Source organism: Ascochyta rabiei, chromosome 4 (genome assembly GCF_004011695.2).
Source record: "Ascochyta rabiei chromosome 4, complete sequence".
NCBI lineage: Eukaryota > Fungi > Ascomycota > Dothideomycetes > Pleosporales > Didymellaceae > Ascochyta > Ascochyta rabiei.
The window spans coordinates 1,991,429-2,019,278 of record NC_082408.1 but is presented as its reverse complement, the minus strand read 5'-3'; the positions used below and the strand labels follow the sequence as shown (position 1 = coordinate 2,019,278).

At 54.8% G+C, this 27,850-nt stretch overlaps 13 protein-coding genes across 14 annotated transcripts, besides 8 other annotated features; 6 read left to right on the top strand and 7 right to left on the bottom strand.

The window, feature by feature from the left end:
- Positions 1–148: 148 nt before the first annotated feature.
- EKO05_0003111 (histone chaperone) lies at positions 149–1,668 on the bottom strand (the record flags this gene model as incomplete). Of its 2 annotated transcripts, XM_059636092.1 has the most annotated exons (5): positions 149–199; positions 252–565; positions 616–1,332; positions 1,433–1,512; positions 1,622–1,668. In XM_059636092.1, 5 exons carry the CDS (start codon positions 1,666–1,668, stop codon positions 149–151), a joined length of 1,209 nt encoding a protein of 402 aa, XP_059492075.1. The 2 variants fall into 2 exon arrangements, with proteins under 2 accessions (XP_059492075.1, XP_059492076.1); XM_059636093.1 differs by having other exon boundaries at positions 1,433–1,668.
- Positions 251–347: a tandem repeat.
- Positions 943–1,017: a tandem repeat.
- A 1,527-nt stretch (positions 1,669–3,195) lies between the features above and the next one.
- EKO05_0003110 (uncharacterized protein) lies at positions 3,196–4,984 on the bottom strand (the record flags this gene model as incomplete). The annotated part of the gene is made up of 4 exons (XM_038938096.1): positions 3,196–3,616; positions 3,669–4,056; positions 4,110–4,822; positions 4,887–4,984. 4 exons carry the CDS (start codon positions 4,982–4,984, stop codon positions 3,196–3,198), a joined length of 1,620 nt encoding a protein of 539 aa, XP_038801668.1.
- An 895-nt stretch (positions 4,985–5,879) lies between these two features.
- On the bottom strand, positions 5,880–7,940 carry EKO05_0003109 (uncharacterized protein; the record flags this gene model as incomplete). The annotated part of the gene is made up of 2 exons (XM_038937711.1): positions 5,880–7,680; positions 7,762–7,940. 2 exons carry the CDS (start codon positions 7,938–7,940, stop codon positions 5,880–5,882), a joined length of 1,980 nt encoding a protein of 659 aa, XP_038801667.1.
- Positions 7,157–7,198: a tandem repeat.
- Positions 7,941–8,335: 395 nt separating the features above from the next.
- Positions 8,336–8,364: a tandem repeat.
- A 2-nt stretch (positions 8,365–8,366) lies between these two features.
- Positions 8,367–8,422: a tandem repeat.
- A 275-nt stretch (positions 8,423–8,697) lies between these two features.
- EKO05_0003108 (translation termination factor eRF1) lies at positions 8,698–10,121 on the top strand (the record flags this gene model as incomplete). Its single annotated transcript, XM_038937713.1, has 2 exons — positions 8,698–8,824; positions 8,935–10,121. The coding sequence occupies 2 exons, from the start codon at positions 8,698–8,700 to the stop codon at positions 10,119–10,121; spliced, it is 1,314 nt and encodes a 437-aa protein (XP_038801666.1).
- Positions 8,870–8,903: a tandem repeat.
- A 747-nt stretch (positions 10,122–10,868) lies between the features above and the next one.
- Positions 10,869–12,061, top strand: EKO05_0003107 (Prephenate dehydratase; the record flags this gene model as incomplete). Its single annotated transcript, XM_038938136.1, has 2 exons — positions 10,869–10,931; positions 11,174–12,061. 2 exons carry the CDS (start codon positions 10,869–10,871, stop codon positions 12,059–12,061), a joined length of 951 nt encoding a protein of 316 aa, XP_038801665.1.
- Positions 12,062–12,494: 433 nt separating this feature from the next.
- Positions 12,495–13,148, top strand: EKO05_0003106 (uncharacterized protein; the record flags this gene model as incomplete). Its single annotated transcript, XM_038945210.1, has 1 exon — positions 12,495–13,148. One exon carries the CDS (start codon positions 12,495–12,497, stop codon positions 13,146–13,148), a length of 654 nt encoding a protein of 217 aa, XP_038801664.1.
- A 54-nt stretch (positions 13,149–13,202) lies between these two features.
- On the top strand, positions 13,203–13,957 carry EKO05_0003105 (uncharacterized protein; the record flags this gene model as incomplete). The annotated part of the gene is made up of 3 exons (XM_038937859.1): positions 13,203–13,486; positions 13,543–13,635; positions 13,690–13,957. 3 exons carry the CDS (start codon positions 13,203–13,205, stop codon positions 13,955–13,957), a joined length of 645 nt encoding a protein of 214 aa, XP_038801663.1.
- Positions 13,958–14,816: 859 nt separating this feature from the next.
- On the bottom strand, positions 14,817–16,624 carry EKO05_0003104 (alpha 1,2 mannosyltransferase; the record flags this gene model as incomplete). The annotated part of the gene is made up of 4 exons (XM_038938169.1): positions 14,817–15,771; positions 15,823–15,950; positions 16,004–16,383; positions 16,516–16,624. 4 exons carry the CDS (start codon positions 16,622–16,624, stop codon positions 14,817–14,819), a joined length of 1,572 nt encoding a protein of 523 aa, XP_038801662.1.
- Positions 16,433–16,514: a tandem repeat.
- A 1,241-nt stretch (positions 16,625–17,865) lies between the features above and the next one.
- On the top strand, positions 17,866–18,484 carry EKO05_0003103 (uncharacterized protein; the record flags this gene model as incomplete). The annotated part of the gene is made up of 3 exons (XM_038937915.1): positions 17,866–18,027; positions 18,081–18,251; positions 18,308–18,484. The coding sequence occupies 3 exons, from the start codon at positions 17,866–17,868 to the stop codon at positions 18,482–18,484; spliced, it is 510 nt and encodes a 169-aa protein (XP_038801661.1).
- A 632-nt stretch (positions 18,485–19,116) lies between these two features.
- EKO05_0003102 (Pyridoxal 5'-phosphate synthase (glutamine hydrolyzing)) lies at positions 19,117–20,204 on the bottom strand (the record flags this gene model as incomplete). The annotated part of the gene is made up of 3 exons (XM_038938185.1): positions 19,117–19,728; positions 19,841–20,023; positions 20,076–20,204. The coding sequence occupies 3 exons, from the start codon at positions 20,202–20,204 to the stop codon at positions 19,117–19,119; spliced, it is 924 nt and encodes a 307-aa protein (XP_038801660.1).
- Positions 20,205–20,848: 644 nt separating this feature from the next.
- EKO05_0003101 (Xaa-Pro aminopeptidase) lies at positions 20,849–22,838 on the bottom strand (the record flags this gene model as incomplete). Its single annotated transcript, XM_038937895.1, has 4 exons — positions 20,849–22,061; positions 22,111–22,603; positions 22,652–22,711; positions 22,763–22,838. 4 exons carry the CDS (start codon positions 22,836–22,838, stop codon positions 20,849–20,851), a joined length of 1,842 nt encoding a protein of 613 aa, XP_038801659.1.
- A 702-nt stretch (positions 22,839–23,540) lies between these two features.
- Positions 23,541–23,597: a tandem repeat.
- Positions 23,598–23,640: 43 nt separating this feature from the next.
- Positions 23,641–26,997, top strand: EKO05_0003100 (member of the karyopherin-beta; the record flags this gene model as incomplete). The annotated part of the gene is made up of 7 exons (XM_059636091.1): positions 23,641–23,882; positions 23,934–23,982; positions 24,033–24,310; positions 24,366–24,537; positions 24,583–24,925; positions 24,978–26,823; positions 26,877–26,997. 7 exons carry the CDS (start codon positions 23,641–23,643, stop codon positions 26,995–26,997), a joined length of 3,051 nt encoding a protein of 1,016 aa, XP_059492074.1.
- Positions 26,998–27,049: 52 nt separating this feature from the next.
- On the bottom strand, positions 27,050–27,786 carry EKO05_0003099 (uncharacterized protein; the record flags this gene model as incomplete). The annotated part of the gene is made up of 2 exons (XM_038937889.2): positions 27,050–27,202; positions 27,316–27,786. The coding sequence occupies 2 exons, from the start codon at positions 27,784–27,786 to the stop codon at positions 27,050–27,052; spliced, it is 624 nt and encodes a 207-aa protein (XP_038801657.2).
- Between the last annotated feature and the right edge of the window lie 64 nt (positions 27,787–27,850).

Sequence of the window (27,850 nt, the reverse complement as noted above, 5' to 3'; positions counted from 1 at the left end):
ATACGCCGTGCGGGAAAACATGTAGTGCTGTGCAAGGGTAACGAGAAAGAGTCAGGTTGCGAGCCTGTCACAGCCAGGAGTGCCATCTAGATTGAAACAAGCCCAATGCCCTGAGATGTCATCGAAGAAAAATGGTCGAACAAGACATTTAGCTCTGCTTGCACTCAGCAGCCTCCTGCTTGGGTTTTGTGCCGTCGTTCTAAAAATCTGTGAGTGTGTTGCGATTGAACAGCAGGCTGGTTCTTGCTTACCTCGTCATCTGACTCCTCATCCTCGTCGCGGTCGTCGCTGAGCTCGTCCTCATCCTCATCGTCCTCGTCCTCGAACTCGCCCTCGTCGAAGTCCTCAATGTTCTCGTACTGAAGAGCCTCGCCGGTGAACCAGTCAATGGCGCGGGGGATGAGCTTCTCCTTGATGTCCTCACCGAGCTGGTAGTCGAGCTCGAGACGCTCCTCAATGTCGGAGGAAGCGTCGTCGTCATCCTGGGGAGGGCTCGGGGGGTCGAAGAAGTTGAAGAATGACTCTGTGGGGACGGTCTTCTTAACAACGCGGGTCTGCTTTGTGTCTGTAGGATGTTAGTCTTTTGCACAAATAAGAGAATAGCAGGCAACTCACTCTTGTTCCTCTGCTTCTTGCTCTCGACACGGACGGTGAGGTCCTTGCCCGCCTTCCAGTCGATCTTGTCGCCCTCGGCGTGGTCGTAGATGAAGTCGCCACCGTAGCCGTTCTCCTCCTGGTAGAAGTAGGTCTTGGTGATGGTCTTGTTGGTGAAGAACTCGTTCTCCTCAAACTCGAAGATGAGGCGGAAGCCGGGGCGGTCGAGGTACTCCATACGGACGTCGGTGAGGCTCTTCAGCGCAGCCTCGTCACGGTCTGTGATCATCTCGGCGAGCGAGATCTGGTTCTTCATGGCGCTCAGCCAGAACTCTGGGATACCCTTGACGTCCTTGCCCTCGTCCTTGTTGAGCTCCTTCTCGGGCTGCTCCTCGTCATCGTCCTCCTCATCCTCGTCTTCCTGCTCGCCAACCTTGACCTGCTCCTCTGTGGGCTCGGTGGAACCGTTGACGATCTTCGCACGCTGCTCGTACAGGGGTGTAAACTTGGCGAAGTACTTCTTCTCGAGCTGGAGAACCTCCTCCTGGAACTCGGCCTCGAGCTTGGAGTGCTCCTTCTGGACACCCTTCAGGCCCGCAACACGGCGGCGGACGGAGCCAGGCAGCGACTCAATGTAGCCACTTGAGCGGCCGACGAGAGAGCCAAGCTTTGCCTGCATCATCGAGACCAGGGCGGGGTTTGCAGCGAACAGTCCAGCGGCGGCGCGGTCAAGCTCCTCTGTGAAAATTCGAATTAGCGGTCAGGAACGCCTGTAGCGCGAGGACGCGGGGTTGGAGGGGCAACCTGACAACAGAACAGAAAAGTGAGTGCGACATACCTTCGTTGATAGTGCCAACAGTGGGCTGTTGGGCGCGCGACGAGATGGGTGCGGCGTTGGCGGGTGTGTTTTGCGGTGTGCTGGTAGGCTGCTTGTTAGACCTGGGGACGTCCATGGCGGCGGTTAGGGCAGAGAGTTTGCGTGGTAGGGTGCCGGGAAAAAGGTGTCGTGGGGCAGAAAGAGACTTACGGAGCGGAGATGGAGTCCATCTTCTTATTGCGGATCGGCTCAGACATCTTGGCAGAGGTTTTGTGGTTCCGCGACGCAAGGTGGCAAAATGTTGAGGGATGTTGTGAGTTGGTGAGTGCGTCTACAGCTTTTCGGCGGGACTGAGAGGGGCGATTAGCGTGAACTTTGGCGGGCTACGATTAGCGGCAGGCCGAGCGTGAAAGAATGGCCGTCCAAGCTGAAGGCGCGTAGACGGTGGCACGGGTGCACGATAGCGTGCTTGGACTGCTGAAAGACTGCTAGTGCGTGGTTTATTGTATGTTGCGTGGAGGCTGGACGGGTTTTGAGCCTTTCACTGCTGTGCCGTCGAGGCGCTGCACGTGTTTCTGGCCATGCACCTCCACGAGAAGCAGCGACTCAATTCTATCTGCCAATACACATCACTCGCAGCAGTTGCCAGGTATGGCCTGTCGTTACCACGGCAGGGCCGACATTGGCCGCGCAGGCACCTTTCTTTGATCCTTCCCTTTGCTGCACCCGTTCCTCCACAGATTGGCCGCCTTGAACGGCCAGGAATGACAGCATCCCAGAAGCGCCACTGAGCTGTCGTCTCTCGCTCGCCAGCCTGGCCAACCTGACGCAGAACCTTGAGATGACTTGCAGAGATCAACTGCTGCAAGGTTGCTCTCTAGTCATTTGGGAGCCCTGCATGCATTCGTACTTTACGCAGAGCTTTCTAGCCACACTTTCCCAATGTTCTAGAAGAAAGCGGGGGTGCTACAAGAATTTCTTGCTAGAAAACTTACCCGCCGCCGCCTTTCACTAAGCAGATGCCCTGAAGAGGCAAGCGCCATGGACTGGGGAAGGGAATGCTTGCATGTCACTCTGACCCAAGTCCCAATTTAGAAATAGTACCGAATGCCGGGTGCTTATGTCCGTCGGGCTGGAAGCTTGTAGTCACCAGATCGTGTGCTCCATCTTGTTGTTCGGTGTAGACATGAGAGAGATTCATCGTCTACATATGTGCTCCCAGAGCTGCCCAACGACCAAATAAAACACAAAGCATCAATGGTCCACAAATGACTCACAGTTCTCAAAGCACACTTCCAACCATGTCCTTATCACCACGGCTCAACGCCGAGATGCGAGTATAAGCAGTATCATTCCCATCATCCACCGTCATCCCCTCATTTGTCTCATTACACCCAAGCCAAAGCGGCGACCTAACGACATCCCTGCATCTAACGGCACCCAACAATATATACGTCCAGGCACCGACGTTCAATCTGCACATAGACATTGGGCTGTCCAACTGACGCATAGCCGTGTGGAGATCAGTGCTCGGATGCACAGGGTTCTATATGCCCTTTGTGGGTGGATAGAAAGGGAGATGGTTGCAGATGGACGGTCGATGGGATGCTGAGATATCTGATCGAGGTTATTAATCTTATGCTGGCCGAACTTCTTTGTCATTAGAAGAGCTACACGTTGAACGGGGATGATAGTATATTTCAAAAAGTGTCCAACAATTGAACAAATACATGTTGTTGCCAACTCACTTCTACACAGTACCTCTTAACAAATGTTTAAATGAATCAATACCTCGCAATCTTGCCCAGCCTTACAGTTGTGAACGCAGCAACAACCGCGCAAACTGCTCCAATGAAGAGACAGACGCTGATGGCATTGACGCCTTCGGTGCTGTGATGTTCTTCCTCCGGCGCGTCACTCAGCTCGGGACTCTTCCCCGGCTCCAGCAGCGAGAAGACGACGTACGAGATTCCCGTTCCGACGAATTGCGGGAGCGTCGTGTATACGTTCATGATACCGAGGTACTTGCCGCTGCCCTCGCCTGTGGACTGCGCCTCGGAGTCCGGTTGGTCGAGGTGCAGGGTAGAAGGCGTATCGAGCTCGATTGAGTTGCGACCGAGGGGGACGTAGGACGGTGTTGAGGAGAGGCGGTTTATTTCTACGCCGAGGAAGGCAAAGGGCGCCCAGCAGCTTATTGCCCAGGAACTGGAGCTGTTAGCCAGATATTACTATTTGGTAGGGGTTCAGGAAGACGTACATGCCGCATATGCCGATGATGAGGGTGGCGCTGCGCAAAGACTGAACAAAGGGTGCCAGACACATAGCGCCTGCGAAGACGCCATGACTGATTGTCCACGCCGTGAGGAGGCTTGGCTTGAATCGTCCAGCCTTCTCTACGAGAGTGGCGATTTTGGCAGGCGGCCGCGCGGTAAAAGGAGCTTCTCCGCCTTCTGGGCTCTTGACGACGAAAGGAAGCAGCACAGACATGATAAATGTGATGATCGAAAAACCAATGAGCGCCAGCGAGCCGATGCGACCGACCTGTCCAGTCATGTCGTTTGAGGCCTTGACAGAGGCGGGCGCATCGTAGCGGAGGTAGACCTCACCTACCCAAGTCGTGCTGTAGAAGAGGAACGGAAACCAGCCTGTCTTGTTGTTAGAATCGGGTTTCGCCGAGTGATTCCGATCTGGTACAAACCTATCCATGCCCAGAACTGTACATGGCAGATGGCTTTAATGCTCGCAGGCAGATCGAACGTCGACTTTGCAAGATCGGTAAGAACCTTGAATGCACTCAGCTTCTCCTCACCACCACGTCCAATCAACACCCTCTCTGTCACTGCCCAACTTGTGATCCCCACGGTCAGACACAAACAGAACGCCGCCACAACGGTAAGTTGCTTGAACTGCGTATCGCCCAGCAATGTCCCGAAGACAGCCTCAAGTTTGAGTGCCCCAGCACCATATCCAATCAAACTCCCCACAGCGACCATGCGACTTGCCCAACTGCTCCCAGCCTGCTGCTTCGGAATTGGCAGCGTGTCTACAATCAAACCTCTACAGCTGCCCTGCACAGCGTTGATTGCGAAGTCAATGCCGTAGATACTGAACACGGCGAGCACTATCGTCGCGTTCTTGATCGTCTCCTTATCGCTCGCAAACAAGGCCACCACTTCTTTTGTCCAGCCGAGCAGCAGCAGGAACAGGGATGTAAGGATGGTGCAGCCAACCATGAACGGGCGTCTCCGACCATAGCGCGAGGTCGAGCGGTCGGCGATCACGCCGACGACAGGCTGCATGATCAGACCTGAAAGTGGACCGGCGACCCAGACCAGGGAAATGCGGGATTTGGTGAGGCCGAGCTCAAGGAGGTAGGGGGTGCAGTAGGTCATTTCGACGTTCCATGTTATCCTGTAGATTGTGCGTGTTAGCAGGTACTGCAGTGTGTGGGGTGGAAGCTGCTGGGGCCACGCACTGTAGGCCGATGAGCGAAGCTGTGAGCAACGCCATGCGTGTGCTCTCACTCGAGCCTTTGATGGATGGCGTGCCAGCCCATTGTGCCAAGGAGGGCATTCTCCCTATCTTCTACTGTATCGCAATTGGCTCTGGACTCCGGGTCCTGTGGTTCGGTATGGTGTCGCGTGCGCTGCAGGTGCTCGGGGAATGGAATGTTGCATTGGGCGATGACGTGGGCGGTTTGGGGGTCTTGCAAGGCTGCAAGGAGATGTTAAGGAGACATTACGGACACAAGAAGAAGACGTGAAAGGTGAAGAGAGATGAGTCTATTGCGAGGTACAAGTATACGTAGTAGCAGGGGAACTGAGACGTCAGCTTCGCGGTGGTGGCTTGGGCGTGGAGATGCCGTTGGAGCTAGCTAGGGTTATGAATAGAACGGCCGCTTGCGTGCAGCACGAACGACACCGAACGCCTGGTACCGGCGATGCAACACCGACATGCTGTCTCGTCTGTGGATTAGGTGTCGCTCTGCTTCTGGTTTGTCTTGACTCTGATGTACATGACGTCTCACACCAGCCCTGCTATCGTCGTTTGTGCTGAGAGAACCTCGAGACAAGAGGTGACGTATGCTCCAAGCTCCATCTCCACAACCCGTACCGTGTTATCCATCTGGGCAACGTGAACTGCGGAGTAGACCTCCGCTGCGGGATCCACACCATTTCGAGTCGTGTTCGAATTAGGGGAACGCTCCAAGCTGAACGTACACGCAAACTAGGCAGAATGAACAGGTGCTATCGTCAAGTCCACAGAGCCACCATGGTGGTTTCGATAGTCAATTTGATGAACAGGTTCAATCTGTCAACAAATGTGATGCAGCAGAGAGCGCCTGAACGTGCTATGGATATACAGCTCCGAATGCCCAACATTACCAATACAAGTAAAAAAACATTAGATAGCGAACAAACTTCCACCGATTCTGTACAGGTGTCGAGATCGTATAAGCGGGCGCGCATTAGGCGCCGATCAACTCCTTCGGTACACAGGCAAAGCCTGTGCTAATAACGGCCAAGATTGTGCTAAAGACGATCAAGACCCAGTTCAATGTCTTCTCTGCCGTTCCAATCTCCTTGCCGAAAAGCTTCAAGTGGAAGGCCAGCGGCAGGACGATGCAGATGGAGAAGCAGGCGACACTGCCGAGAAGCGCCATGATGCGGTCGAACGACGGGAATACAATCGCGATGATCACGAAGACAACGATTGTAATGATACGTAGCGAAACCTTAAAGAGGCCACGATTGAGGCCCGACATGCCGTTCAGGGAAGACGAGACAGCCATTGCGCGTGTATCGAGACCGAAAAGAACTTCGAGCGTGGAAACGATGGGACGCGCGTTCAGTGGAACTTTGGTGAGTGGAATGATGGCAATACAGATGGCGATGAAGACCGATAGTCCTGGAGGGTAGCCAGCAGTCTTGAAAATGTTGTTCGTAACCTCCTCACTCACTCCATCACCGAACATGAGAATACCAGCGCATGCCATGCCGATATCGATAATGTAGGTAAAGATGTAGGTAATGTTGACTCCGCGATGGTATTTGTAGGGGTGTCTCATGTCCCGGTAGATGTTGGGAAACACGGAGTGACCGCCCCAAGGAGACATGAGTAGGCCGAAAGACAGAGGGATTGTCATCCAGTTCTCAGGGAAGAGGTACTGGGCCATAGGCTCACGGATAGAGCCAGGGGCTTCGGACTTGATGAGGCCGTCTGCCCATACAGCGATTGTGATACCGAAGCAGGACATGACACCCAAAATGGACGTGAACGAGAGCATGCGCAAAGGAAGGAAGCTCAAGGGGATCAGAATGACACCGCAGACAATCTTCCAGGTCATAACGCCATACCCAGAAATCAAAGCATCCATGCTGTCAGCGAAAAGCACCACGAGCGCGACACAAGCTGCCAGAAGCTCGAGAGAGAAGAGTATGCTGACAGCAACGCGGGCCTTGTTGCCGAACGAGACATAGGCCAGATCGGCAAAGGTGATGAGTGAATTGTCGACATCCAAGCATTTGGCAAGCAGTTTTGCGGTATACGAGGTAACAATGGCCGACCAGGCGAGGAAGATCATGCCGATCACCCAGCCAGAGTATTTCAGGGCTAGGGGCAGCGTTAACAGCCCCACACCGACTAGAACGTTGACCGAGTTGAAGATGGTCTGCGGAAGTGTTGATTGCCCAACTACCACGTTGATGATTTGTCCGTCTTCCTCGACCTGCTTGACTAGCAGCGGCTCGCGCTCTTGCTCGGGCTCTTGCACGCCCTTGGTCTGCTGCTCAGCGAACAAGCGTCCGGCATGGCGCATGGAAGACTCGTTGACGCGCGAAGACAAGCTTCCGTAGGCCGTACCATAGCTGCCACCAAAGGGCGAAGAGAGCGAAGGCTCAATGTTGAAGATGCTGTCGTCTCGTCCTCGTAGCCGCTGCTGGGAGTCCTTGGGCAAGAGGCGTGAGCTCTCGGTTGCGGCGCTCTCTTCGTCTACGACAGCCTGATCAGACGTGCGCCGGCCCTGTGTCTGCAGCGCATTGCGAAGGGCTGAGCGGTGCTCTGCGAGGGAGCTTGGGACAAAGCCTGTGCGTGGGAACTCGGCGGTGGGTGTCTCGTCCGCCTCGTCTTCGCTCTCTACGCGAAAGCTCGGGCGCACGGGGGTGATTTCGAAGAAGCCTGCAGCACGCTGCCACGAGCGGGCGAAGTTGTTGATGCTGTTGACGCCGCCTGCATCGACCAGCGTATGCAACTGCTGCGACACCGAGGACCTGTGGGTTGCTTGTCAGTCGGTGCTTCTTTGCGCGCCCAGCGTCCACGCTAGCCACTGCAGAATCTGCCATGTTGCCTACCTCCTTCGCCGCAAGGTGCCATTGAGCGCTGAAGAGGCGCCTGCGTTGGAGGCGCTCTGCTCGCTGGGGCGGCGTTCGAGCTCGTCCCACTGCACGCGGCTGGACTGCGAGCCCACCGACGAGCCCCGCACGCCATCGTACTGGTCCCAGGTAGAGGGCTGCGTGCCCTTGATGTCCATGGTGAGCAAACGTCAGTCTCACGTGGGCTGAGCGACGGCGAGCAGAGGACAGTGTAGAGGGGAATAAGGAGAGCAGGTGGAGCGGGCACAAAACTTGTTCACAGACCCATGCAGGGCGCGGGAGCTAGATGGAGCGCCGCTGGGAGGTTATCGTCGGGAGGAAGATTGGCGGAGGAAATGCGTAACGCCTGTGGTCCATGACCGCTGCGGCGCGGCGCGGCACTTGTGGCAGATAGAAGCGCCGAGAACGGACAAAGAGAGCTCATGTGTGAAGCTTTGGAGCAACGAGAGAGACCGCAGCATGAGGCAGGCCGGTGCCCCACAGGTGCCTTCGTCATCGCACCTCTGCGCCGCGGGCGTCGACAGTTGTGAGTGGGCCCGTAAGCGATTGGCACGAGACACGCAGAGGCAGAGACAGAGTCAGCCGTGACTACGGGCGACTAGGGGTGACTGTGGGTGACTATGGGTGACTAAGGGTGACTGTGTCTGGCTGGCAAAGGTGAAAGGTGCACGTTGGGCGTTGGGTGCCTGCAGGACGAGCGCAGCAAGGACAGTGACGGACAGATCAATTCACACTGCGTTGCCGTTGTTCGTTGGTGCGCCCCTTGAGCCTGGCGTGGTACTTGGTAGGCACTTCGTAACACCGTCGGTTGGTCCCGCCGCCGAACAGCGTGCAGCGCGCAGGCAAAAATTCAGCATAGACCCCGCCTTCGTCACTCACTCACACACACCACACCCTCGCTCCCACGCCGCGAAGATGTCGTCGAAGGAGCCCCAGCCCAACGACGCGGAGAAGAACATCGAGATCTGGAAGGTCAAGAAGCTGATCAAGCGTCTTGAAGCCGCCCGTGGCAATGGCACATCCATGATTTCCCTCATCATTCGTACGTGAGCCCTGCTCTGTCCTGCCTGCAGCGCCCCGGTGCCAGATGCATCCAGTCCATGCCATGCCATGCTATGCCACCCACAAGACACCATCACTCACTGTCCACAGCGCCCAAGGACCAGGTCTCACGCGCCGCCAAGATGTTGGCCGAAGAGTTCGGTACCGCCTCCAACATCAAGTCCCGCGTCAACCGTCTCTCCGTCCTGTCCGCCATCACCTCGACCCAGCAGCGTCTGAAGCTTTACTCAAAGGTCCCGCCCAATGGCCTCGTCATCTACTGCGGTGAAATCCTTACCCCTGAGGGCAAGGAGCGCAAGGTCAACATCGACTTCGAGCCCTTCAAGCCCATCAACACCTCGCTGTACCTCTGTGACAACAAGTTCCACACAGAGGCTCTGAGCGAGCTGCTCGAGTCCGACCAGAAGTTCGGCTTCATCATCATGGACGGAAACGGCGCCCTCTTCGGCACCCTGTCTGGCAACACCCGTGAAATCGTTCACAAGTTTTCCGTCGACCTGCCCAAGAAGCACGGCCGTGGTGGTCAGTCCGCCCTTCGTTTCGCCCGTCTGCGTGAAGAGAAGCGCCACAACTACGTTCGCAAGGTCGCCGAGCTGGCTGTCCAGAACTTCATCACAGCCGACAAGGTCAACGTGGCTGGTATCATTCTGGCTGGTAGTGCCGACTTCAAGAACGACCTGAACCAGTCCGATCTGTTCGACAACCGTCTGCAGTCCAAGGTCATCAAGGTCGTCGATGTGTCCTACGGCGGCGAGAACGGCTTCAACCAGGCCATTGAGCTGTCGTCCGAGACGCTCGGCAACGTCAAGTTCATCCAGGAGAAGAAGCTCATCAACGAGTACTTCGACCACATCTCCAAGGACTCCGGCAAGGTCTGCTACGGTGTCGAGGATACCCTCAAGGCTCTGGAGGCTGGCGCCGCCGAGACGCTGATTGTCTTCGAGAACCTCGAAATCACTCGCTGGGTGCTCAAGGCTTCGGACGGTGCCGAGGTCATTCTCCACACCAACAAGACACAGGAGGCGGACCGAACCAACTTCATGGACAAGACAACCGGTCAGGAGATGGAAATCGTCGAGCAGTCATCCATGCTCGAGTGGCTCGCCGAGAAATACCGTGACTTCGGTGCCACGCTCGAATTCGTCTCTGACCGTTCCTCGGAGGGCAACCAGTTCGTCAAGGGTTTTGGCGGTATCGGTGCCATTCTGCGTTACGCGCTCAACTTTGAGCAGCTTGCCGACTTTGACGATGACGAAGACGAGTTCTACGATGATTGACGGTTGTGCGCCCTCGCTGACTGCGAGGCAGCGTCCCCACTCCACGCGTCGAGTGACGGAACGCCCGCTGCCCGCGCACAAGGTCGACAAGACGTGCCCGGATTGAAGGACGGAGCAGTCGATATCACGACGCTTCGCCTCTCCAGATTGTAGACGAATAGGGGAGCGTTCACGGAGGTTTTGCATGGTCAGCCACCTACCCTGTGAATTTTTACCATTACTCACACCGGACAGGCTGATGAACCACCCATTCTTATCACCCACCCCTTTCGTTCAATGGAGAGGCAGTAACCTTCTCCGACAAGTCGCCCAATCACACCTCGATTGATGGGCTCCATCTCAGCTGCGGCCATGAGTGAAGACGAACAGGACACTAAAGAATAGCCATTGTCAATCATCTGCTTGCGAGCTTTCCGCAGCAATCCTAGGTGGAAGAAGGAGAGGCAAATTGCTCATTCGCGTATGCGTCAGCTTGTCTGTCGTTCCTATCCAGCTGAATCAAATTGTGCTTTGAACCTACCGTGCCATACTCTGTGATGCCTCCTTAACGTGACTGCCAAGTCTCTTTGTACCAGTCGGGATATGCGTACGTGCATTGACGTGGAGCGCAATACGCCCTACATGCTGGGCCTTGGTACATGCGCCCTATGATGTCGTTAGCCGTGCAAAGGCCGATGCCGCTCTGACTTCCATTCCGAACATGAACCTCGATTTTCACGATTCACACACTGATTAGAGTACAACGACATGTCAGAAGCAAGCAAACCAAAGGTAGCATTCTTAGGCCCAGAAGCAAGCTATACGCACCAGGTCAGTTCCATTTTGCGGCAATGCTGTCGGTTTTAAACATCTTGTTGCGCGAGAAGCTTTCCAAGAGAGTCAGCACGTCACGGGATAGTCGACCTTCATTGATCACAACGAGAAACACTCTTAACCAGCTGTTCTTGCCAACGCCCATTCACGGCTATTGAGACTTATTTCTTCTGTTTATGTTCTCCCTTATGCATTGTTGCATCTCCATACCATCGATGATCCTCTAACAACCAACCAAGGCAACCCTCGACACGTTTTCACCAAACACATATACCCTCGCACCACAAACTACTATTGAGGATGTTTTCGCCGCGGTGCAAGACGGCAGCGTATACCGTGGCGTCGTGCCATTCGAAAATAGCACGAATGGCTCAGTAGTCTTTACACTCGATCTCTTTGCCGATCTGCACAGCAAGTACAACGACATACTCGTCTGTGGAGAAGCCTACGTGGGCGTAAGCCACTGTCTGCTCGGTCTCGACTCGTCAAGTCCAGACGATCTCTCGAAGATCACGGAATTGTATTCTCACCCTCAAGCCTGGGGCCAATGCAAGACCTTTCTGCAAAAGTACCTGAAGCACGCTGAGCGCTTCGACGTATCCTCGACTTCGCGGGCTGCGCAGATGGTTGCAGAATCGAAAGATCCTAATGCAGCGGCCATCAGCAGCAAAGTAGCCGGTACACTCTTCAATCTCTCTCTCCTATCAGAAGGCATCAACGACGTCAGCGGAAACCAGACGCGATTCTTGGTCTTGGGCCGGAATGACAGCTCAGAAGCAACATCATCCTCGCACTCGAACACCAAGGCATCCGAAAACGAAGACTACAAAACCCTGCTCCTCTTCACCCTCCCCTACACGCCTTCAGACCCCAACCCTGGCGCGCTAGCACAGTGTCTTTCCGTCTTTGGCCGGCACAAGCTCAACCTGACGAGCATCAACACGCGCCCAAGTGGTGTGGCCAACTGGGAGTACATTTTCTTCATCGAATTCAAAGGGCGGAAGGATCAGGGCGATGACGGGCCGGTGAACGCAGCGTTCAGAGAGTTGAAGGGCGTTTGTGAGTGGTATCGATGGCTGGGCAGCTGGGAAAATAGACTACCAGCGTCGAGCGCGCAAAAGCTGTAGAGAGCGTAGGAGAGCTCCGACCTGATGCTTCTCGTTCGATAGCTGATGTAAAAAGTTTGATTTTACATGTTGCTATCACACCTGCTGGCATCGGCATTCAACTGAACACCTATCCCGTTTATGATTTCAAAGAATTGATGTTGGAGCCACGTAGGACGACAAAGGGTGAGACTGTGACCGTTTCCTGATCGACCAGACTTGTGGTTATTTGTACTGGTCCTGCCTTCCAGACGACTGGTAAGTCTCCATAGCGACCATGATAACTACTCAAACATGCAGCGTCCACCACCTCGGGAAGTGACAGCTGACCCACAACCGTCTGCTCTCACTGCAGCACGTCTATGTCATCAACACCCAATACCATCGCTACAAACCAATTTTTAGCACTACCCAACATCGTTCACTCATACCAATACATATCGTTTTCAGCACCATGACGCCAAACGAAGAAAGGCAGCCAGCCTCACCGTCGCTATCAGAAGGTGAACGCACGCATCTCACCAACTCACCAAAGTCATCATCCCCACATCTACTGCCCGCCACTGGCCCGAGTGGGATACGCATACCCGAAGGAGTTCGACCATCGGGTCGTGATAATTCGATTCGCCACGCCTCACCACCACCGGAACTTTCGAGTACGGTAACAACGCGCCAAACTGATGCGTCCAATTCTGATGACGATGTTGGACTCGAACGTCTGGAAACTGTGGGTGATGATCCCCCGAGACCAAGACTTCTCTTGGACTGGCTCGTTGCTCAGAGAGGAACGTTGCGTGCGAAACTCGGTGCGTTCAATGAATTCAAGGCGGTGGAATTCGAGGCTCCCCGTGAAACTGCAGTGGAAGATGCTGGAAGTTCGTTGGGAACGCATATTGCCGGTGATGATGAGGGTGGCCAGAGAGAGGCCAGTCGGCGAGAGTTCAGCTCTGAAGATAAGAGTCCCCAACATATGAGCCAAGAGCAGCAAGCTGTAAAAGACAGTGTCGAAAAAAGGTCGTCAGGATCAGACGAAGATGAGTACATGATGACTGGGGCAATGCCACCGACAGAAGTCGCTCAGGCGGGCACTCGTCCGGAGGACACTTAGGAAGACGAACCCTCGGGATCACAGCAAGCTCTACGACTGGGCGAAAGCACACAGATGGACTGCGAAAAGATCGAAAAGGTCGAAAAGGTCGACGCTGAGAAATATGACTCAGATGAGACATCGCCACACACGAAGGCGCCCCCTCGTCAAGCCAAAGGCGATGGAAAGAAGCCGAAGGCTGCCGCCCCCAAGCCTAGAGGAGAGAAGCCGACTGTTGAAACAGAAGACCAAAAACTCGCCAAGGCCATCGACAGGATTGACAATAGAGACTTGACCAAGGCACTCTTGTTCTTCGTGGCGCAAAGATTCCCCGAGGCACGCAAGATGATATTGAAGGCGTAAGATCGAGTCCTCACCATCTGTGATTGAGTACCCATGACTGAACTCTCCACAGTGACAGGTTGTCAATGCTACACCGCAACGACTCCACGATCGATCCCAACTACTTTGCCAAAAAACTGAGCGTGGAAGAGGTGCTGGCGAGAGCGTAGGGCCTCCGATCATCGTTGATGAGTGGGAGGATCTACTGACTACCTCGCAGCATCCTCGTCGGCCGCCGCGAATCTTTCATCTCGGACATCTTCGATGATGCAGACACGATAGACATCCAGGAAGAAATGCCGCGCGACCAGCCGAACGAACACCCTCCTGGCACTGACTACCCTGCTGTCGACATGTCGAGTATATCGATCATCCGGGACAACCAAACGTGGAGAAAGACCGCCACGTTCGAAGCACCGTTCCAGAAAGCCGAAAAGGCAAGCGAAATCACCATCCCGCGAGACGCGGACGTCATGAACATGGAGTAGCGCTGCATGTGCGGTACCTTGGTTGCGCCCGTGCAGGACTTCAGAGCCGACAGAGTGCCGCGAGGCGGTGTGCAGGGGCTGGTACAGTACTACAAGTGCTCGGGCTGTGGACGCATGCTGCTGGGTGCAGACGAGCTGGTGCATTTTCAAACGTGGTTGCAGCGCAGGGCGGCGAAGAGGGAGATGGAAGCTGCGGGCACGTCGGCGGGGGTGCCTATTTCTATCCCTGGGAACGATCCGGATGATCTCTCGCTGACGGATGTTCTCCGTGGCAAGTTGTAGCGTCGTGGCTAGCTGTCGTCGGTTCTCATGGGGGAAGGTAGCTACACTGTGTACCGTAGACTGTGTACTGCGGAAAAAAGGAAGTGAAGTGCAGTCTTTCCGTCTCAGTATCGTCGTTTCTATCATGGACCATGCTTGTGTTTCGCCGACTTTCGTAAGTAAAGCTTGGTTCGGGTGATATCAGTGTCGCTAGCTGGTCTTTGTTGAATGTGTGAAAAATGTTATCAGACATGTTCTGCTGCTGCACCGCAACCGACTCTCGTCGTATGTTGTACTGACGATGAGCCATGCATTAGACACGATACTCGAGTGAGAAAAGTCAGGACACGGTGAAGAGACATGTACAAGCACACTCTGCCTGGTTCTTGACATTTTGGATGGGCAGCACGTGGGTGGAGGACTAGATAGCCATCTGAGGAATCTGCAGGGAAATCAAGTTTATTTTGAAGCGGAAGAAATTGAATTATGAAGGAGTTGTTTCTAAAAGGGTATCTTTGATGTGAAAGTAAGAGAACATGTCATGGCCTTGGTAGCAAACATTCCGTGCGGATAAGATTGTAAGGTTTTGAGGCGACAGCTAGGCAGGGGTCATCGTGGTGTTGGTGGCCCAGCAATTGCGCGTCGCGCGCCAGATGACCAGGCCGCGATCGCCCACCACCCTGCTGAGCGTCGGCCACACGCCATCGTCGCCAAAATCCATGTCGTCCAGATTCAGGTGCTGAGTGTAGCTCCACACTTCCTCGAGAGAGAGATCTCTGCGCTGGGCTGGATCCTGGTATGGTGTGAGAAGGTAGGCGGAGCGAGGGGCAATTACATAGGTAGCGCCTCTCCCTTCGAGCTTGGGGGGTTTGCGGGTGCGACACGGTGGTAGAGCGGTCTTGATGGCCTCGAGCATCTGCTCGCCTGGCATGCCCATCAAATCGACCGTGGTGAGTTCCTCGTTCTTGCCGTTGAGCAGCCAAGTCGGTGGGCTGTATGTTTTCCACCAGAAGGCGTGCGTGACCGTTTCGTTGGTCTTTGCAATGTGCATCTGCACGGGCACGATGCCGCCTTGGTGGTAGACGCCCATCAGCATGCCAAGAGCAAGGTTGAAAATGATCCAAGTTGCAGTGAATAGCTTCCTAATTCCAGGATTGAATGGAAGACGGACGGAGGAGAGGACCAGAGGAACTGCGGGCAGCAGGAATCGAGCTTCCTGGTGGGGGAAGATGCTGAGCAGTGCAACACCGGACAAGGCAGAGACGAGAATGGGCGTTGTGTGTGATGGGCGGAGGAAGAAGAGGAGCGGGAATGCGGGTCCAAGCAACTGGGGAAGGTTGACCAGGAAGTGCTGGTAACGTGGGTGTATACCATGCTGGGCAAGGTTGGCCGAGTCGGAGTTGTAGATGAAGTTGTTGAATGGCGTTATGACGGGCTTGCTGAGAACGCTCGAGAGGGTGAAATCGCCAGGAGTGTATGAGGCCGTGTCGACGCAGATGGCAAGAAAAGCTGCAAAGAAAGCGGACAGCGTAAGGAAGACGAAGGAAAGAGGCCTGTGAGTGTGAGTAACGTCGACGCAGCAGCACGGAGAAGGTCAGACGTACTTGCGCTTGAAGTGGGGCAACAAAAGCAACGAGGGAAGGAGCAGGAAAGCGGGAAAGGTTATGCGGTTGAAGAGGCCCACGACGAGCATGAAGCCCAACATGGACGAGGCCAAGATGCCGGAGCGTTTCTGCGGCTTGCGTTAGCTGCATATCACACGGGAGCGGACCGCAGATGGCGTACCTTGTCTCGTACGATGCGCTGGATCAGCACCAGACTCCAGCACACGAGCAGCGTCTCCAGGCTGTTGGAGAAGGTGTGCGTCTGGAAGGTCCAGGTGACGTAGGACGAGGCGACCAGAGGCACGGCGACGCGTCGGGCGCGGGGCGAGTCGACGAGCTCATGGACGGCCCAGTCCTCCATGACGACGCTCAGGGCGAGCATGAGCACGCGCAGGGTCCAGTAGACGACCGAGGGCGAGACGGCGTAGCCAAAGCCCTCCCACAGCCAGCGCAGCATGTACATGGGCCAGCCGTATGCGAGCCATAGCGGGAAGGTGCTGCGGATGGGGTGCTCTGCGGTGAACTCCCATGTTTCGTGGACGGGATAGTCGAAGACACGGCCTGCAGGCGTCAGTCGCTCAGTTGTTGGCGAGAAAGCACGGCTGTGCAGCATGAACATGTCCATGAACATGTACACGAACGTGTACATAAACCTAAACCTAAACAAAAACATAAAAATAAACAAAAACATACCGGCTATGACCTCGGGGCCCTGGAAGTTCTCGTCCGGGTGCAGATAGCTCGGTGACAGCGCAAAGTAGACGCGCACCAGGATCAACAGGAAATAGAGACGCCGCCACATGGTGCGTGCAGATTAGATGCGCGGTTGGGAGAGCAGGAGAGACAGCGCAGGCGCAGGCGCAGACGCATGTCTGATGTCTGTTCTGTTGTCGTGGAGGTGAGGGCCAGCTCTATAGGGCCAGCAGCGCGTTTGCAATCTGCGGCCGTTGCTGACAATGATAGGTGCCCAAACAACGCCGATGGACCAGGCGGATAGGGGGCGGGGGCAGAAGCGACAGCTGCCAACGTGCACTGTAGAACCAGCTTGCTCATTGCTCACATCGTGCGGGACACGGCTACAAGTACACGCGCTGGGAGACTTGCGTGCCCGTCTGACTGTCTTGGTCAGGCCGCAAGCAACCGCTGAGCTCTCGCGGACTTTGGGCCTGTGCACGCCACACGCCGCATCAAGCGCGACATCACGTGCGCGCATTCCGTGTTGCACCGCCCAGCGAGCACGACCAGCAACCAGCACTGCTCGCAGCCGTGATGCCATGCAGGGTCACCCAGCCTCTCGAGTCCAGGAGCCTCTCGAGTCCAGGAGCCTCTCGAGTCAAGGAGCAGAGGTGCAGCTCCAGCCTTGTTCGTCTACACGAGAGTGGCTCTGTGTAGCTTTCTGTTGCTGTAGCTGCAGCGTCATGGTGAGCTTGATCGTTCGTGGTGGTGGACACGTCCAAACTGCTATGCACGTGTCCCAACCAAACAACCTTCTCGGTGAATGCCACATGCAGTACACGTTCGAGTTCGGGCACACCCTGTGGCGGGAATGAGGCAGAGATGCCGAGCCATCTTACGCTGAAGACAAGACGACTACCAAAGCCGCCGTTGTGAGCATGTCAATCAAACGGGCCGCACAACGACTGCTTGTTCATCAAAACGACTGCTTGTTCATCGATAGCAATGTGAAACTGGCACATGGTCCAACAGACAAACGGCCATGGTTGCGCCCCGTTGCGCCCTTGGTCAAGTCAAAGTGGCTGTGACAAAGCTGCAGCCTTGCCCGACTTTCCTCTTTGGGGTGCTGGTGCCTGAGCTTGTCCGGCGCAGTCCACAGCAAACCGTGGGACGCCTCTACAACCTTCCACTTGACCGACAAACCCGGGTTACCTATAAACCCCGAACCGCCCGCTCTCCACGCTTCCTCGCCAATCCACTCACCTCGCAGCCGCACCTTGCAAGCCACGTCACCCGCGCACGCCACTACTCGGCCCACCACCGCCCACCACCGCTTACCCCACTTCCTCTACACAACACACCTACGCCATGTCTACCGAAGCAGCCAACGCGACCCCCAAGGTCAAGCTCGTCACCAGCGACAATGCCGAGATGGAGGTCGACCGCCAGGTCGCCGAGCGCTCCATCCTGATCAAGAACCTGCTCGAGGATCTCGGCGGCGACAACGACGAGGCCATCCCCATCCCCAACGTAGGCGCACTTCCACCGCCGCAGCTGCTGCACACGCACTAACACCATCGCAGGTCAACGAGGCCGTCATGAAGAAGGTCCTCGAATGGTGCGAGCACCACCGCAACGACCCCCCCGCCTCCCAGGACGACGACTCGGACTCGCGCAAGAAGTCGACCGACATCGACGAGTGGGACCAGAAGTTCATGCAGGTCGACCAGGAGATGCTCTTCGAGATCATCCTCGTACGTCGCTTGCCCTTTCCTATTGTCTGCAGCGCACGCTAACAGACCACACACAGGCTGCCAACTACCTCGACATCAAGGCTCTGCTCGACGTCGGCTGCAAGACGGTCGCCAACATGATCAAGGGTAAGTCGCCCGACGAGATCCGCAAGACCTTCAACATCCAGAACGACTTCACCCCCGAGGAGGAGGAGCAGATCCGCCGTGAGAACGAGTGGGCTGAGGACCGCTAAGCGGCTGGGTCAGGGATCTCGTCGGCTTGCCTGTTGGTGCTGCCAGCTAGCTACAACTCGGTGCAGCTACGGCACGCCATGATTTCGGTGTTTGGGGTTTCCTTTCGGGCATGTCTTTCTTTTTTGTTCTGCATGATGCTGGCTAAGACCCAGCACACGATACGTGCGTCATGACACTTTGTAAGGCTATGGTTTACACACGACGAGGCGTCTTCGTCGATGGAATCAGGCATGCAATGAAAATACGGAAAACTCCACCTCTCCCCCATCTGTCTGCCAGACGCGTCTGTCCATCGTCGCGCGACCGCACCGGACCCGTAAGTCGGACCGCAGCGTAGACGTCGTGACCCCGCTGTGTGGATCAAACCTGCAGGGTTCCGCACAGTAGCGAGCGTGTGTTAGTAGATCATTCGATTGAGTCATTACCACCAGTACCACCCGTCCAAGCACGATTTCTTCCATCAGTGTCATTTTCATCTACGCAACTGATATGGTAGGGAGAGTAGGTGGATGTGCTCACCATGCTCAGTTTGACATTTTCACACAGGACCCTGCCTACGTGTGGATGAATCATGTCCTAGTCACCATACATCTTCGTCTCAGTGTGTACTTTGTGAAGATTCCCTCGACGCTTACCAGCCACGCTTAGCCAGCTTCTCGTCCTCGCCCATGGTGCCGCAGTTGATGCCGACCATGGCCTCGCCCAGGTCCATGCTGACCTCCATCAGCACCTTGGGATCCTTGTAGTGCGTGACGGCCTGCACAATAGCTTTGGCGCGCTTGGCCGCGTCGCCCGACTTGAAGATGCCCGATCCGACAAAGACACCGTCGCAGCCCAACTGCATCATCAGCGCAGCATCAGCCGGCGTCGCGACACCACCAGCGGCGAAGTTGACGACGGGCAGCCTGCCCAGCTTCGCCGTCTCCTTGAGCAGCGCGTAGTCGACCTGCAGCTCCTTTGCGTAGACGCGCAGCTCCATCTCGTCCATGGCCTGCGCGCGCTTGATCTCGGCCGTCACGGTGCGCATGTGGCGCACGGCTTCGATGACGTCGCCCGTCCCTGCTTCGCCCTTTGTGCGGATCATGGCTGCGCCTTCTGCGATGCGGCGCAGCGCCTCGCCGAGCCCGCGGCACCCGCACACAAACGGGATCTTGAAGTCGTGCTTGCTGACGTGGTGCACGGCGTCGGCCGGGGTGAGCACTTCGGACTCGTCGATGTAGTCTACGCCGAGGGCTTCGAGGATCTGTGGCGGTTAGCTATGCGCGTCTACAAAGTCTGCTGAATCTGTAGGGAAGGGTCGAGTCGAAGACAAAGAACTCAAGGGATTTCATAGCAATGGATGGTGAGAAACGTACCTGGCACTCGACAAAGTGACCGATTCTCGCCTTGGCCATGACAGGAATGGTGACCGTGTCCATAATCTCCCTGATCATCTGGGGGTCGCTCATCCGTGCAACGCCGCCCTGAGCTCTAATATCGGCGGGAACACGCTCAAGAGCCATGACGGCCGAGGCACCAGCCTCCTCTGCTATGCGTGCCTGTCTCCGTCAGTCCAACACCCAAAGCAATACAAAAGTTAAGACGACGCACCTGCTCGGCGTTGACAACGTCCATGATGACGCCACCCTTCAGCATGCGGGCAAGTCCTGCCTTGACCGCGAAGTTGTTCTCGCCATCCTGGGCGCCGTGGCCGTTTGTGGTGGGGAGTTCGGTTGCCATTGTGAGAGGAAATGGGACTGTGAGGGGTGTTCGAGGAGTTAGGTATGCAATTGGAGTCTTTCAGCAAGGAAGACGTAGGATGTAAAAAAGTGCAGACGTTGAAGTGTGGAAGCAATGGTAGCCCAAGTCAACCTAGAGAGCGAGAGTTGTCAAAGAGTAGGTTGGCCTCGTGAGTGAGTCAAAAGTACCTCGATGACCTGCAACCAAGACAATCCAGCGGCATCGCATTATTTTTTGCCCATCTAAGGGTCATTCATCCCGCCGCATGGTTCGTTCGGCGCCGCGGCTGATGGCGGGACACTGTCCGGAGCTTCTGTGACGCGCTCTAGAACCCCGCGGTGCTCCCTCCGAACCACTCTTGACACATCGGATCCAATCATAGCGGGGATGATAGCGTCAACGAGACCGTGAATTACCGCGGCTTAGTCAGTAGACTTCTGTGTGTGGTTTGGAATCATTTCTCACGGCCACCAGAACAGGCAATCATGCAGGGTCTTGTGTGTTTCTTTGCTGCAATAGCGGGGTACACCAACGCCCAAGTATGCAAACACCAATGCCATGCAAGTGCAGTCAGCCGTCGCATGCCGACGACAAGCTGCCGAATGCGGCAACCATCTCCTACAACGCATACCAACACAACACGTCTAGTATGGCGCCGTTTCGCGCTTCAGCCAGTCAAGAGTCAGAGCATCGTTCTTGAAGTACTCGCTTGTCTTCTCAAAGACCTCCGCGTGATACTCGTTGATGAACTTCTTCTCATCTTCCGTGAGCAGGCTCATATCGACCAGGTTCCTGCAGTGAGGAGTCATAGTAACATGCTCGAAGCCAAGATACGGCTTGTCGCCGAACTGATGCTTCGTCTCAACTTCCTTGACCATGACCATGTTCTCGATGCGGATGCCAAACTTGCCGTCCTCGTAGTAGCCAGGCTCGTCTGAGATGACGTTGCCGACAGCCAGAGCGACTTCAGAATATTGCACCCTTGTGCCGATACCGATGGGGCCTTCGTGGACGTTCAGGAAAGATCCAACACCGTGTCCAGTTCCGTGTCGGTAGTCGAGTCCTTCCGTCCAGAGGAACTGGCGGGCAAGTGCGTCAATGGCGAAGCCGGTTGTGCCCTTGGGGAACTTGATGCGCTCGAGAGCGATGTTGCCCTTGAGTACAAGCGTGTAAGCTTTCCGCTCCATCTCAGTCGGCTCACCAAAATGCAAGGTTCTTGTCGTGTCTGTCGTGCCATCCTGGTACTGTGCACCGGAGTCGCAAAGGTAAATTGCCTTGGGGTCGATGATCGCGCATTCGCCCTTCTCCGGCTTGTAGTGGATAACAGCCGCGTTGGCTCCAGTCGATGATATGGTGTCGAAGGAGAGCCCCATAAATCCGTTGTGCTTGGCACGCATGCTTTCCAGCTTGTCAGCACCGTCTACTTCGTCAAGCGTGGCCTTTTTGTTGATCAATTGATCCTCTAGCCATGCAAAGTACTCGCTGAGGGCCGCACCGTCACGAATGTGACACTGTCGCATCCCTTCCAGCTCAACCTCATTCTTTACCGCTTTGGCGTCACCAACCGGGCTGCGCACCTCTTCGACCTTCTCCTCGCCGCCCAAGGCCTTGTTCAGCGCCCATGATGCTCGATTGGAGGTGAGGAACTTCTTCTTCGCCTCGGACTCGTTCTGAGCTTCCAAAGATGCTTTGCTCAGTGCTGCAACATCTTCAAAGATAGCCTCGTAGGGCCGCACCTCAACCTTGTCGCCGAGGTGGTCCTTGACGTCTTGCGGCAGCTTGCTTTCATCGACATAGAGTGTGGCAGCGCTGGGTGTGATGACAGCGTAGGAGAAGAGAACGGGGTTGTACGGGATGCTGTATGCTGTCAGAGATGTCAGACCACTGTAGGGGTTGAAGTACGTACTCGCTTCCGCGGATGTTGAACAGCCAGGCGACCTCGTCCAGCATAGAGACGACAAAGCCCAGGCTCTTCCTCTTCTCGAGCTCTTTCCGTAGATCTGCAATCTTGTCTTCGAAGCTCTTCCCAGAGAACTCCATGGGCTGTACAATGACCTTCTCGCTTGGCCGGCTCGGTCTGTCCTTCCATACCGCGTCGACGAGGTTCTCGTCCACCGCCTTGTATTCGCCACCCTTCTTCTTGATCTTCTCGGCCAGCTTCCTGGCGTCAACTGCTGTCACTACACTGGGGTCTACGGCGACGATCTTGCCCCCTTCCACTCGGTCTATTGTCCACTCCTGGATGGTAGGCACGTCCTGGATGCCTTGCTTCAGCAGCTCCCAGTTGCTGTCCAGCTGCTTCTCGGCCTGGTTGAAGTAGCGGCCGTCGGTGGAAAGGGCGGCCTTGTCGTGTGTAATGACTGCGTAGCCGGCTGAGCCAGTGAAGCCGCTGATGTATGCTGGAAGGTATCAGTAGGTGTGCTGCGAGAAGCGGTGGAGAGCCTGACCTCGACGGGCGTCGCACGGGGCAATGTACTCGCTCTGGTGGCTATCTTCAGAAGGTACCACTGCATGGGTGTTAGCCGGCACTCTACATGGCTTGACCGGGCCTTTGGTACTGTAGATATCGACATTGCGCTCCTTCATGAGCTTGCGGAGCTCCGCCAGCCGCTCAGTGGTGTTGACCTTGGACATATCGATGGCACGTAAGGCAGCAGAGGTGTGGAATGCGCGGGGGGTGACGAAGGGCCTACTGGCTACATGTGCTGCCGCTGTCGCGTGTGTGCGCAACCAAGACCGTGGCAGAAGCATAGAGAGCGCCTACTATCGGTAACAAGACACCCCGCCAAACAATGTACAGCTGCAGCTTGCGGCGAGACTAGCGTCATCTGCAAGGCGAGGCAGGAGCAACCGATTCGCCAAGACTTCGTCAACCAATCTCTATCATCAGGCTGCTCCAAACATTAACACAAAAAGCGAGCTACTCAGCCTCCTGGACTACTGTAGTCGTCAACCTTGCAAAACATGCGATCGTACGGTGGCGAATCACCAGCAAATTCATCTGACGATTGCGGGAGGTAGACGAGCCCAGCCTGCGCTCAAATACATAATCCAAGCATTCAGAGTTCGATCTTGAATAGTCACACGACCTCCAGCTGTCGCCTAATCGGAGTCTTGCATGACTGAATAGTCGAGACGTCTGCAGAATCTGCCATCACCACGAACAGGCAAGGGTAAGTACCGTGAGGGGCATTGCCTACAAACTTTCTTCTCCTATTTTCCGTATTTCCTTTCTTCACACTCCACTTCCCTGTTTGAACTGGGCCCGAATTGGAAGCAGCCGTTCTGCATGACTGGCAGTGTCCAGGTCCTCCTCTGCGAGCTCGAACGTCAAACCAGCATCAGCATCAGCATCAGCATCAGCATCAGCATCAGCATCAGCATTAGCATCAGGCTCAGTAGCTAACGCATGTTTGGATAGTCAACATTAAACGAGATGGCCACCAATGGGACACAACAACAGGGCTTCCCACTAAGCTTTGCCGAAATCGAAGGACTGGTCAAATCGCTCTACAATCCTGGACATGCAAAGAAAATCACTCAGACAGAAGCAACACTACGAGTGTTACAGCGATCCTCACAAGGATGGGAGATTGCAGACGCTCTTCTCAAGAGCGACGACGAGCAGGTCCGGTTCTTTGGAGCTCTGACACTCACTGTGAAGCTTAACGCTGACTCGTAAGTGGATTCTGCTATATCCTTCATTTTCAGACGCCTGATCATTCCTAGCAACGAGCTGAACGAAGAGCACTCTGCACAGCTACTCTCCACCCTTATTGTATGTTTGTACCACAATTGTTCATCTTCATGGCTAATCACAGCTTGCAGCACCATCTAGTTTCCCGACCATCATCCTCGGTAGCGACGCGGAAGGTGAGCTCAACATTAGCCCAATACTTCACGAAACCCATATCAGTATGGGGTCTGTGCATCAGAAGTTTGGTTGTATCATTCGCTGCGCAACAACCCGTGCTTGACGATGCCTTGGACAGTCATCCTTCAACGTGGGACTTGCTGCCTCAGCTGTCTGACGATCAACTCCTTGTTCTGCTTGACTTCGCCATGAATCTGGCAGATGAAGCAAAGAAGCTCTCCACCAGTCCCAAGTGAGTTCATTCAGCCGTTGAGACTGTCAACACCACCATCACTAATGCTAGCTAGCCGCAAAGTACACCACGACATGATCGCCAACGCAGAAAGCTTGGAGGCGCTTTTACATGCTTCTTTCGGACGCGGATTCAAGTACCTGTCCATACCGATCAACGACACTAGTTACAGCGAGTCATTGCAGCAAGGAGAAAAAATATGCGTAGCAGCCTCAAAATGCTTCATTGTACGTTGTCATTCACACCATTATAGCTCAGAGCTAACCGTTTAGGGCTGGATTTTCTATGCTCAATCCGAATTCAAGCACGTGCCTGAGAAGCTTCATTACCTTCGATCGGTCACTGAGCTTGCCTTGACCTGCCTGGAATATCATGTCGAAGACGCCATGGATCTCGTAGCTGAAGTTTTGGAGAATTACCCCTCGTTCTTCGAGGCAAAGCATCAAGAGATGTTATGGTCGGCGATCGCGGGCCCATGGGGGCTGGAGATCTTAAGGGACCTTGATGCTGAAACAGTCTCCCTCGCCAGGATCATTGTAGCATATGGCCAAATTTTGTTGGATTCGAAAGTGCTGTATAAGGAGCACGAAACAGCACATAACCAACAAGTCATGTGTAAGCCGATGCATAACCCAAATTCGCCAGTGTGCGAGCTGACAAAGTACAGCCTTTCTTCACGACCTTCTAAAGTATCCAGAGATTGTAGGCGAGGATGACGAAGTGGCGCCAGTCGTACTGGACTTCTGGAGCGGTTTCGTAAGTGCAATTGCTGAGGAGTCTTTCGAGTACTTGGAAGGGGTTGCATTGCCCTCCTGGATGGACCCCGCAAAGTCCAATGTATTCCAGGCGATTTCCGAGCTTGCCCAGAAGATCATCTACCCTCCGTCGAGCGTGACAAAGTCCTGGGACTCAGACACAAAGAAGACTTTCAAAGTCTTTCGCATCGATGTTCGAGACATCATCATGGAAGCCTACGAGTCTCTGCGCGATGTCATGACAGATCAGTTCATCGACTTTACTCTGCGCGCACTGGGTACAGGAAACTGGCTGGAGCTTGAAGCTGGACTTTTTTGCTTGATATCGATCGCAGATGCCTTCAACGATAAGGTCGACGAACGTCTCAATCGTCTCTTCGAACAGCCTTTGTTTGCGGCTATGTCCGGCGGTGCTGATATACCTGCTATTACCCGGAGGTCCGCAGTGGAGTTGGTCGCAGCCCTCAACCAGTTCTTCTTGCGTAACCCACGCTTCCTACCTCAAGTGTTACCTTTCCTGCTCAAAGCTCTGGCGCAGCCTGCACTCGCTCACAGCGCCGCAAAGTCGTTTGCTTCGCTGTGTTCCGAATGTAGAAAATCGCTCACAGGCGAGCTGGATTCATTCTTTCAGATGTACGAACAATTTCTCACATACCAGACCGCAGAAGAATTCACGAAGAGCAAGGTTCTGGAAGGTATCGCTGCTATTGTTCAGTCAGCCGATTCCGATGAGAAGCAGCTTGTTGGTGTCAGGCAGCTCTTCGGTTACATTGCACAAGACGCAATGGGTGCAATCAAGGTCACAAAAGAAGGGAATGACCCAGAACAAGGGCAGGTGCTCGCGTTGACGACGCTGAAATGTTTGTCAAGCATCGGTCGAGCACTCCAAGCTCTCGACGAGGAAGTTGTAGATCTCGAGGCCGAGGTCGAAAGCTCGACATTCTGGTCGGAAGGACCAGGCAAAGAGATCCAAAACCAGGTCATCAACATGATCAACTATATGACGCAAGTCTTTCCAGCGAACGACGAGATCATCGAAGCGGCCTGCAACGTCTTGCGTTCTGGGTTCAAAGAGTCCATCCCTGGTCCTTTCGTACTTCCACCGTCCACCGCGGTTGACTTCGTTACCAAGACGACGGTGCAGACGCCTCGACTGCCATTTGTCCTTGAGACGGCATGCCGTTGGCTGTCATCCCACAAGCATAAACGGCCAGCTGACTTCGTCGTACAAGCGCAACGTCTTTTGCAGCACGATCTGAGCATCATGCAAGCATTACAACACCCCCGCAACGACCCAGAAATCGCAGTCGGATGTATTGAGCTTATCCAACAATTTGTCAATACAGACTTGCGCTTGATTACTCAAGAACATCCAGATACTCTACAGGGTATGTTTGGCTTCTCTATCGAATCAATCCAGTCACCAGAAGTACTGCCGAAACGAGCATCCGCAAAGCTTTGGAAAGACATCTTCGAATCCACGGGAAACACCCACGGCCAGAACCAGGGTACCTCGCAAGATATCGTTAACCACTTCGGGCATGCAGTGACATACGCGTTGATTACCAACGTATGCGGCGAAGTTGACTACACAAGTTTGGAACACATTGTGGCACCCCTTCGTGCGCTTATCCGCTCTGACAAGAACGCAAAGGCGTACATCACAAGCTCTTTGGCGGAGCAGCCACTACTTCAACGTTTCCAGCAAGACCCAGGAGTGCAGGAATTGGTGCGGAAGTTTATCGAAAGCTGCATGAGGTATGTCTCGATTCTTCCTTTGTTACAACGACTCAATACTAACATACACATAGGAACGCCAAGAGCAGTACAGGCTTCAAAGACACTGTCAAGGGCTTCTGGCAGAGCTGCAAACAACTCCAGATGCAGCTGCAACCCCAGATGATGGCCCAGGGCCACGGTCGTTTCGCATAGCATGACAACGACTACGAGCTCAAGCAGCAAGCACTACTCGAGGAGATTTGAGCTAGAACTCGGCGAACGCAGCCAGTGCAAACGTCAAGCCAAAAGATAGCTTAAAAGCGACGTTATCCTGCATCAGCGACCGTACATTGGTCGCTTTGAAGCGGCGCTGCAGATACGAGTAGGGAATGATGTGAATACCTCTCGACTCGATGAACTGGATTACGTGTTAGCATCAGTTTGGCACAACGTGAAGTCAAAGAAATTCAAAATCATTCCCAATCACTTAGTCCACATTGCTTCTTGTGCATCATCTCACGTCTTACGTACCTGTAGCAAGACCACGCCCAGACCTATCAGGATTGCCAAGGGCTTACTGAACACACTGATTCCCAGCCCTCCAATCACGCCCAAAATGCTCCCAATGCTAATCTGCCTCACTGCCTTTGTGTTAGGAGCCCCGGACTGCGTGATGATGGGTGTCTGCGCATCGCGGCTGTACGTGTTTCGCAAGTCGCCGAGCTTCGCAAGGGGATCGGCCGAGTCACAGCGAATAGACTGTGTCTGGCGAAAACTATGGAAAAGAAGAGGCGAGCTGAGAATAAGTGGCGTCGCGAGGAGAGCGCCGCGGCGCAGACCGGGGAGGAGGAAGGACATTTTGGACGTGGGACGGTGGTGATGCTGGTGCTGGAGGTACGCAGAGAGCTGGCGTTCAATCGATACCGGGCTCCTTGCGGCTTTGGAGGTAGAGCGGAAAGTGGACTGGAGTGTTTTTGAAGCCAATTGACTGCGTCGAGACATTCGCGATGTTGAGACAAGACGCACCGCACCGGGACTTTGACGAGTGGGAGCTGATGATGTCACT